We start from the raw sequence: 10,632 nt of genomic DNA, 5'->3' as shown, positions 1-10,632 counted from the left end.
AGTTTTTCCTGACCATGCCAGTCGATTTATCAAATTCATTGTCTTGTTTAAACTGTTTTATGCAAGACGATGAAGTAATTGCGGACGACGACTAAAATTCCAAGTCTTGTGCAGAACAAGATTCCTATGAAGTTCATGCTTTAAATTAAACGAATCATTCCAATTTTCATATAATTCTATTCCATATTGTTTCATGGAGATATAATCGCCAATTCACAAGGAAAGTACGCATGTAGTGCATGTCATTTGATAGCTCATCACCGGCATCTGAAGATTCAGGCGCCGGTGCATGGTTTGGCGAGTCATTGGAAGTTGGGGATGGAGAGGGTGCTGCATTTGGCGAGTCAATTGGAGCTGGAGATTGGGCCGCCTTGGACTTGTTGGTTGGGCCGAGCTTCTGTCCCAGTTTCAAGCAACGGAGCCCAACACCGGAGGCGAACTATTTTGGGAAAATGACGGCTAAGGACGTTTTTGATAATTAATACCTCCTTGGGGGTATTAATTATCAAAACACGTCATAGGCCGTCATTTTCCCAAATGAAAATGCAAGAATAAAGTGAATTTACCGAGTTTGTCTCCAACCCGAAATTCCTTCCCCTTAGCACACACTTCATAATCGTAATCCGTAGTCCACCCATCTCCGTCAGGACCGTCACCAACGAGAAGCTCCGCGGCAAATGTGACCATTGGAAGGGCAACCGCGACAATGGCGAAAGCCAACGGAAATTGCTTCACCATTGAATCCGGATTGTAAGACGATTGGATTTGGGAAATGAGGGGATTATTTATAGTGTTTGCGGTGGTAAGAGATAGGGTTTAACAACCAGAAGAAAATAGGATTTATGGGTTGTCTAGGGTTGGCCAGAGAGAGAAGCTCAAAACTTAGAAACGTGAGTTTGTCTCTCTGTATTTTGGCATGTTTTGGTCTGAGGGCATAAAATGGTCTTTGAATTGTCATTTTAGGTTGCCAAGCTACAATAGGGTTTTCGAATTAAATCCAAGCCGTCCGTGCCGAGATATACGGTCGGATCGGCCGCACTACATAGGGTAGTGCGGCGACGGATGCACTACAGCCCCTCTCATTCCGTTTTTGAGACCAAGTCCATGGGTTGATATGTAACCTAAAAGGCCGTTGTCATGCACGTGCATCTGATAATTAGGTTGAGTGATGTTTTTGGCCAAGAACATCAATCAAATTCCATTTGAAATCGCTAGGAAAATAACCCAACAAGAATTTGTGATCTAATGGCAAATATTTTTTGAGAAATGATATAGGTACCGACGCCGTGGGCAGGGAAATTGTACCGGCGGCCGTGCCGGGCCGCCTCCGGCCATCGGACGGCCGATCCGAGTCATCCAAAAATTCTAAATAAAAAAAAAATAGAGGAGACCCACAAGGGAATCAACAGCATCCGTTGTGTGTAAGGTGTTTAATCTAAACACCCTATTTTTCGTGTATATATGTATATCCCTCGGGATTTTTTTTTAAAATTTTTGGACGGCTCGGATCGGCTGTCCGGTGGCCGGAGATGGCCCGGCGCAGCCATCGGTACGATTTCCCTACCCACGGCGTCGGTACTCATAGGAGCACTCATATTTTTTTAACACTTTCCTTCACAATTATTTTCCTTTCTCTTCTCTTCCTTTCCTTCTAAACCAATCAAAGCATAATTTTCGTTAAAAAGGAAAGTGAAGAAAAACCTTCAGAGTACTTACAAAAGCTTCAATCATTCCCAAGCAGCCCAATGAAAAAATAAACTTTTTCGTAACTTTTTGTCTATTCAATTAGCAAGAAAGTTATGAGACCCGCCAACTTCACATTCCCACAGGAAACCACTTGCAAAATAGATTCTGTCAAAAGGAAGGATTTTAGTTATTTTGCAAGAATTCCTTGTCATGAGAACACACAGGAAAACAAATTCCATTTTTCTCTACTTTTACCCCTCTTCACTTTTCCTAGGAATCCACTGAATGGGCTAAAAGACTACAACAACCTTTCTGCAGTACTATTGATGTCTAACTTCCCAAAGACCAGTGGAGATTTCTTATCTGCTAACAGAACGCGCCTAATAACAGAGTTTCCACCAATCTGAACGACTAAAGCCGACACGTCTATGAAATTTTAAAGTAAAACTTAAAAAAATAGTTCACAACTAAGGAAAGATCCAGTATGCTTACATTAATCCATATAGGCATTTGTTCCTAGATGTTCGAAACACCATCTAAAAGTTCCCAAATCTGAGAGAAGGGAAAGGAACATTAACAGTGTACCTTCCTATAACTGATTTGGATTCATCTTCATAGCCACCCACTTGTCATCGCTAAAGGGCAACATAGTGGCACCCTCGGGATATTCCACGTTTGGCCCGCGAGGGTAAACGCAAATTTTCTCACGAGGTAAGGCATTCCTTCCATCTGCTGTTCCAAGTGGTGTCTTATTGTTGGAATCCAAAGTTGAATTCTTAGAGCTCTTTGAATGCACCAAAGGCAGAGAGAACCCATCCTCGGGCGACGAACAGGTAGAAGGAAATGGATCTCGCAAACTAGCATATATGATGTCAGCTGAACTGGAGCCTCTGTGTCTCTTTGCGTTTATATCTGAGTCAGGAGGCGAGGGAGGGGCATGGTGATAGTTGACTTCGGCATTTGCAGTGGTCAAGTTGGATGAGCGCTTTTCTTCATGTCCAGCTGAGACATGAAAAATATGGACATGATTCCAGTAAACTTGTAATGAAAGGTCTATGTGCCCAATAACAATGATGCTACTTTCAAGAGTACAAGCAAATTCAATACACCATACATATTTGAGCAGGAAACTACATGTTAGACATAAAATACAAACAGCTAAAAAAAAGGGGGATAAATAAGAAGAATTTGGGCACAATTTCACGTATTATCCTTTTACCATGATTTTCTATTACACTCCCTTGAAAGAAAACCCTTAACAACCTCTACTTTGGAAATATGACGAGATCAGGAAAGATGCTTCAAGGGACACCAAAGAAGCAGCAATTTACTTAGAGACACATACATTCCAAAACATTCACATGACTCGGATACAACACAATATGAACATATTGCAGATATGTTATTTTCTCTAAATAGTAGTACAAGGAGACATTGGGGATATGCTAAATTAAGTATATCAAAATTTAGGGTTATGCCTATAGATTCCAATAGCTTTACATCGTAAGTCATAAAATACACATGATACATTAAGTTAAGAAGAATCTTCACGGTCACGGGACTCCAAATATCCTTAAAATATAAGGCCATGATGCTGCGAGTGATTAATTTATCAAATTATGTCTTATCTCTTAAATGGGTTTAGATAACATGTAACTTTGCGGCATTTGATTTTTCCAACTTTTATAAGAGAAATGTCAAATTCCAAAATTTTGATAGTTACGTGTATGCGAGTTCTTTAAAATTTTGTTGATCACGTATTAGTTAACTAGTTTTTTAGTCACAGACACCAAACAATTGCCGGACACATCAAGATTTTTGCGTCAAACTATGTACACGAGAAAAAAGAGTATTGAACAAGTGTGTGAGAGTGTCCAATAAGTGTCCCATTCTTTGAAGTGTCCATTTAGATCAACCTATTTGAAAGATAACATTTCCCAACCTCTGAGCTGATATATGAATAGATCAGGATGATGCTTAAAACCCGACCATTTGAAGTACCACGGAATGACTGAGGAAAGGAGAAAGCAGTACAGAAAGGCCAAGCAACAGAGTGCAGCACAGTGCTTACACTTTAAAGGGAGCCATTTGGCTTGGATAAAGCAATACCCACCCCATTAGCCTATTCTAACCCTTGCTTTTCTCTAGTATAAACCATGATACTTGAGCCAAGGAAAGAATCGTAATTGGATTACTTTAGTTAAACCTTTATCAATGCTATTATTTTCATCAGCTCTCAATATAGCTCATTCAATACAAGGAACCAGAAATTCAAGGATTAATGAGCAGTTTCCCAATTCCGTTGAGACTTGAGAGCCAGCTGGTTCTGGAAGTTGTAAAGTTGGCTTAAGTATTCAAACCATTTGGTCAGATCAGTCCAGAATTCCCTTCAATTGGAATATGACTAGATAGTTTCAATTTTTCAAACAAACAATCATGTATATCTTGACTTCCTACATGAGTTTGGAGTGTCAAAAGCATTTGGTGTGCAATTCCAGAACAATTCTAAGAACATGAAAGCAGAAACTAAAAGTTATTTGTTGAAAGTTAGTGCCACCAAATAGTAAAGAATACATTGAGAATAGTCACCTATGTAGTCCTTGTCCTCCTCTTCCCGAATTACACGGTTTGCAGTTGGTCCAGCAGCAGTCTGTTGCAAATCACCAGAGAAAACAACACCCTTATCCTTTTCGCTCTGCTCTTCTTTTGGTCCAGGCTGTCCAGCACTCTGTTGCCAATCACCAGCAATGACCGACTGCAAAATGGAAGATGAGGCCTCCAAAGCTTTCTTTATTTTGCCTCCAGATTGAAGAATCATAGGGACCATACTTGCTCCACCTGAACAAAAATGGCACAGCATCAACAACGGGCATATGCTTCAATGAAATATGATCCCCAATATGCAAATCTATAACATGTCCTAATGCATCACTCCAAAGCTTTGATTTAACAACATGAACAATGTTAAAAATTGGCTATCTTCTTTCTTGTCTAACACTTGCACTAAACATTCAAGTTCCGGAAGCAATCATCGAAACAGCAAGCATGCATTTTCACCAAATTTCCATATCTGAAAAGTACTTCGCAAAGGAAAAGAGATTTTGTCTTCTATCAAAAGAAACAGACAGCACTAAGATGCAACAGAGAGTGTAAAACCGTAAACAAAAAATGATATTATACCACCATTATCCACGCATTATTCATGCAAAACATAATGCCACTCATTCTACACAAAGATGATAGACTATAACATGCTTTCACCGAAATTGAAAACATTAAGGAAAAGGGCACAAGTAGAGATAACATATTAGCCATCTACAGATAGTTTTCACTAACGGATTGATAAGCAGCAACAGCAATGATAAAAATTAGCACGACAATAAGAACAACGGGTGATATCAGGAACAAGAAATGAGATGGAAAAACAAGCATTGAATTTCAAACGAAGCATGTGTTCCTAGCACCAATAAATCCCAAGGAATGGTACTCCTATCTTATGAGGTTGCTATACATATGAGCTTTGACCATAAAACCCAACGGCAGCAAGAAAGTTCTTACTATTTATTAACAAGTAAGCATGAATTAATTGACGACTATATGATAAAACACACAGAGCTAAAAAGCTCAAGGCATCACATTGATAAGAAAATTACTCTACCAAAACCCATGTCATTGTCTTCCTCTGAGTTTTGATATTTGAGCTATAGAAAACTTGAAACATGTACCTGAGGTAACAAGCTTCTTACGCTCTTGAAGGTCAGTGTATGCAACCTTAGCTGCATTGGTCTCTGCTTGCTTTTTGCTCTTTGCTGCTTGACCTTCAAAAGATTGCCCTTTGATTTCAACAGTGGAGACAAAAGTTGGAATGTGAGGTGGACCAGAAACATTTGTCTCATATTTTGGAACATCTAAACCTTCTTTTTGAGCCAGTTCTTGCAAGAGATTCTTGAAGAGACCAGAATCATCCTGACATTTTGACAAACACACTAAAAATGAACAGCAGGAAAAAAATTATGTGAAGCAAGCATAAAGAACAAGGAAAATTCACGAGATTGTTCAAAGACTAACTTCCTGAACTTCATTGACTGACAACGATTCCAAGGCAACTTTTGCAGCTGCATGTTCAGCTTCTTTTAATGTCGGGGAAAATTCAGGACTCCCATAGGTTTTCCCATCAATTGTGACCTTAGACTTGAATCGACTCGCATGTGGAGGGCCTTCACGTTCAGTAGAATAATCAGGCAGTGGGAGATTTCTCTTTTGAGCATAATTTTGCAGCCGATTTTTGTACAGATGATGCATATCTGCAAGAAAAATAGCATCAAACATGATATCATGCCACGACAAGCAAAAATATGGTCATATTAAATATAAGACATTTGGCCACCTCAACCCTGGATTTGTAAAAATATTTGCCAAACCCTATCCGTTTTTATCCGAATTGTCAAAGTGGAACAATGTTTCCAAAAACTCTACTTCATAATTCATTTCATTTTCTACATTACCTTTCCATTCGAAAGGTGAACTAATCAAACTTTTAAGCATCCAACTAAATAGACAACATTAAACTTCTCAGAGTTTGAAATTCCAGCACATCAACACATCTTACACATCCTATAAGAGGGAAGGTAATGCCTCTCGCAGCAACTGCTATTGAGATGGCAATTCCATGAGAACCCAGTTCAAAATTTGCCAAAAACTACAAACTAAAGATGGTTTGGGATTATTCTGTTTGAAATACAGTCAAACCTAAAACAATATACCTTGGTCTATTTACTTGTTTTCGGAGTTGAAACCTGATCACCAAGATTTGGGAACAAAACAAAACAAAGCCAATCCAACCTGAGTTAGTCAGGTTAGTCCTTTTTTGCTTTGTCCATAAAAGTAAACATATTCATTAAAAAACTCACCAACTCACCATGTGTGCAATGATATGATAATCCACTAAGGGAATGTCATTCATACACAAAATAGCAGGCCAACAACAGAAGGGCAAATAGGTCAAGAACCAACGACCGACCAGCACTAAGAGCGGGCAACTTTTCCGCCACCCCAAAAGGGTTGCCAGGTGGTAAGGACCCCTTTAAACCACCCAGTTCCCTACATGAAGAAGATATCTAACAATCCTTGTTCTATATGGCCTAACAGTCTAACACTCATAAAGGTTGGGACGGCTAACGCTATTGGCCACACTAAGTGCCAACCTCATCCAAACCCTAAATCCAAGGGGCATAATCCTAAAAGAATTCAACCTTCCATGCCCTATATAAACAAACTCCCAATCCTAAACACCATAAATCTACAAATTGACTTAGAAATCGGAGGGATGTTGGTTGACAGTTTGACACCATACCGGTGTCCTTAGTTCTTGCTTGCAGGACAGACGGTCCTATGAATTTATTTTCGCTTCACGAGTTGGTGCCGTCTTTGGGGAAAACTCATCCCTAAACACCCATAAATGGTGAACAATTAATGGCTCAAGCTTGATCCAAGGCATCGTAAGCCCCAAACAATAGAGGACAGACTGCTGGCAATCAAGGAAGCAACCAGAACAGGCCCCCAATTCCACCCCAAGAAGGGAACCTTGGGGTTCAGCACGAAGCAACTCCAAGCGTTGCAGGATCTGGCCTGTGCATCAGCCCAGGGAATGCAACAAGTTGTGAAAAAAAAAAATTTTGGGGGACTTATAAAGGAAATTTTTCACCAACCACGCAATACCAATATGCTGTGTTTGTGTGTGCGCGTGCACGCGTGTTGGTTATATAGAGAGTAAAACTTCAGGGATTAATGTGCTAAGAATTCCATCTGTTGGCAGGGGTCTAAAAGGATTATTAAGCTTTGGTACAACTACACCACTCGTTGGTTTACCTATCTTGAATACTTCAAATACACGAGAAGATAGAGAGAAAGTAGGTTGCTTTGAGGAAATCCGAATTGGCACAAGTGCATTTAAGAAGAAAATAACAGGTTGATCTTCGTTCACATTATTGAATTGCCTAAATTGAAAATAATATAGAGGCAAGATTATCACAAAATTCATAGGACAGATCTATAAAAGGATAACCCTAATTCTGACAGACCATGATCCATTCAACTGAACCCACGTGAACCAACAACAGACAAACATTACAAAAGGAGGAAATAAAGCTAAACAAAGCGACTTGTACTCAACTACCCAAATGCGGCTGGAAGTAACGACTCATCTGAAAAGTATCAAGATGTGTGTCACCGCAAGCATTCTAACAGTTCCTGACCAACTAATGAGCGGAGACGCAGGGCCATGAGAAAAATTGTTACGCTAATTACATGATAAGCAACTGACCGATAAGTTTCTTATCATCTTTGGCTCCAACTAGAGTTTCACTCATCAGAGGAGTCTGTATTGTCCCTGTCATGGTAGGCTGTGATATCCCTGTGCTGAGCTGTCCAACATCCAAACCTGGAACATTCAGAGGAAGTAAGATGGACAAAAAGGTAAAGGTAATTAGTAATTATAGTTTACTATGATAGATCCATTAATGTCATTCCCTTGTCTGCATAATCGACTAGAATAGCATACAAGTCTAACACACCAAAGTACCGTAACAAAGCACACATTGTGTGATGTAAAACATAGCAAGTTGGTTAAATACAAAAGCAAATATCATGAGAGAGTACCATGTCATTCCATCTGTATTAGCACCAACAACACCATTAATCAAGAGAGAATCAACTATGTAAGATGTATTCAAGCCTGAAGACAAATGTAACAATGCAGACTAAGGTAAAGTTGCTTTGAAGATGCATTAGTAGCCACAAGAGAATGAGAGATTATCAATTACACTCCTTCCAGGCTTCCACAATTAGACAATTAGACTTGAAGATATCATAAGCAACACGCAAGCTTCTGAAATTATTATGCCAATGCCAATCCATGTACAGAAGAATAAGAAAAAAGCACATGATAAAATGCAAATATAAGGCTTTAAATATGCTAAAAACCAACAAAGACCCATCAATAACATCATACGAAATGACAAACTATTAATGTTAAGATATATTGCAGGGATACCACTATATATAACCAAAAGAATGTACATTAGTTCTAATATCAAATTCCAGATACATGACAGTCTGGATTAATAGGATAAAAAAAGAATTTAAAATTTTGAAAACAAGACAAACACGTCATTTTCTGTACGCTTTCTTCTATTTTATTCTTGCCCTTTCCAGGGACGGAAACATAACACATTCACACTGGCAACACAGAGCTTAGAAAGCAAAAATTGTCGGCAATATGCATATGCAACATAACTACTAGTGTTTTTCATTTTACTCTGCTCTTCTCTTCCCCAAATCGATCAAAACGCAAAACCTGTTTGATTAACAAGATATGACATGCCATTGCCTCACAATATCCATGGGAAGCCATTTCCAGCATTTGGACTTAGTCATTAGGGAATGGATAAACATATGTTTAGAACTAGAAATCAAAGGATATAGGGTACTTTGGGAAGGGTATCACTGACCCCCTCACTATCAGTCAGCCCCATCCTATACAAAAATACATATCCCCTCACAACTTGTCCGGACAATCATACCTTTAAACATGAAACCATCTCCAGCCCTCCACACTAAGTCTTACTTATTTGCATGAAAGTTTGACTACAAATATCATTTGATATGAGCATTCCAAAGGGCCTAAGAGTAAAACAAAGATATAAGTAAAAGCTTACCAATAGCACAGTCATAAATCCAGAGTTCAAAAAAAGGGACTCGAAAATGCGAACAATAACAAAAGGCCACGTTCTTTTGAGTAAAAAATTTGTGTAGAAATCATTTTGATCTAAGTTTCGGCCAAGGCGTGTACAAATGTTCCAGGTACTTCAAGTAAAATTTAAAATTAGGGCAACATTTGAGTAGAGAGTGGAGATGGTCTAACAGATTATAATGCATACTAACAAGGACAGACCGACGGGCCGATAAGCCTGGGCAGCCGCCCAACCCAAGTTCCAAGCCTTTTTTCGAATTATAGTAGTACCTTTTTCATCAAAAACATAAAAATCATGTACGTTCGCCCACCCAACGTTTTAAAACAATTTAACACCCGCCCATCCAAGTTAATGGATAACAATATCGTCGTTAACTGTACAAACTGATTGAAAATATGTACAAGAATTTAGTTAGACGCCGTACATAGAAATAGGTAGACGGCAAACAAAAGAGCCACAAAATCTATAGAAAATTATCAGGTTTATTACCAGAAGTAGTAGGAAGATGAGAGGGTTGTGGAAAGCTAGGGCACGGGTTAACAGGGGGAGAGAAGTGGTCGAGAGCGACCTTGGCGGCTTTGTTATGAGCTTCTTTGGAAGTCCTGCTGTCATCGGCGGTGGTGAAAGGGACGCCGTTGACAGTGACGGTGGCGGTGAAGCTAGGGTTGTGGTCGAGGCCGCATTTGGTGGTGGAGAACTCCGGTAAGCCCCACGAGTTGCGCTGGCACAGGATTTGCAGCTTCGCTTTGTGCATGACTCGTTCGATCGGTGGCGTTGGGGAAGGAGAGGGGTGTGAGTGAGGGAGTATGTTGGTGTTAGGAGAGAGAGAGAAGGAGAGAGAGAGAGAGACTTCTTGCTGGGGTTCAAGAAAGGAATGAGTACTTACGGAGTATTAGTGAAGGACCGAAGATAGGTGAGCGTTACGTAAGAAGAAATCTTTAAACCAAATTCTAACGACAGCCTAATCCGACTCCGTTCAATTAAATTTCTTATTTATAAAGTAATTATTTTTCGTTTTACGAGATATATTATGAGTTCTTCATAAAAATAAAAATAAGGCTAACTCGATTTTTAGATTTTTTCTTATTTTGTTATTATTTAAATTTTTTTTGAGTTTGTTAGTTTTACGCTTAATTTTTATTGATTATTGATTCATCTCGTCTAAACGAATCAAAAAAGTAAAACTTATGATTTT

The 10,632-nt window shown here is 39.2% G+C and overlaps 1 protein-coding gene across 1 annotated transcript; it reads right to left on the bottom strand.

Annotated features, from left to right (window-relative positions):
• Nucleotides 1–2,090: 2,090 nt before the first annotated feature.
• Nucleotides 2,091–10,348, bottom strand: LOC131318486 (double-stranded RNA-binding protein 1-like). Its single transcript, XM_058348304.1, has 6 exons — nt 9,927–10,348; nt 8,009–8,125; nt 5,755–5,990; nt 5,412–5,652; nt 4,276–4,524; nt 2,091–2,688 (listed from the first exon to the last, which is right to left on the bottom strand). Exons 1-6 carry the CDS (start codon nt 10,189–10,191, stop codon nt 2,276–2,278), a joined length of 1,521 nt encoding a protein of 506 aa, XP_058204287.1. The 5' UTR covers nt 10,192–10,348; the 3' UTR covers nt 2,091–2,275.
• Between the last annotated feature and the right edge of the window lie 284 nt (nt 10,349–10,632).

The sequence above is a fragment of the Rhododendron vialii genome, chromosome 3a (assembly GCF_030253575.1).
Source record: "Rhododendron vialii isolate Sample 1 chromosome 3a, ASM3025357v1".
Classification (NCBI taxonomy): Eukaryota; Viridiplantae; Streptophyta; class Magnoliopsida; order Ericales; family Ericaceae; genus Rhododendron; species Rhododendron vialii.
Note: the sequence above shows the minus strand (reverse complement) of the source record. Positions and strands in the feature narration are given on the sequence as shown.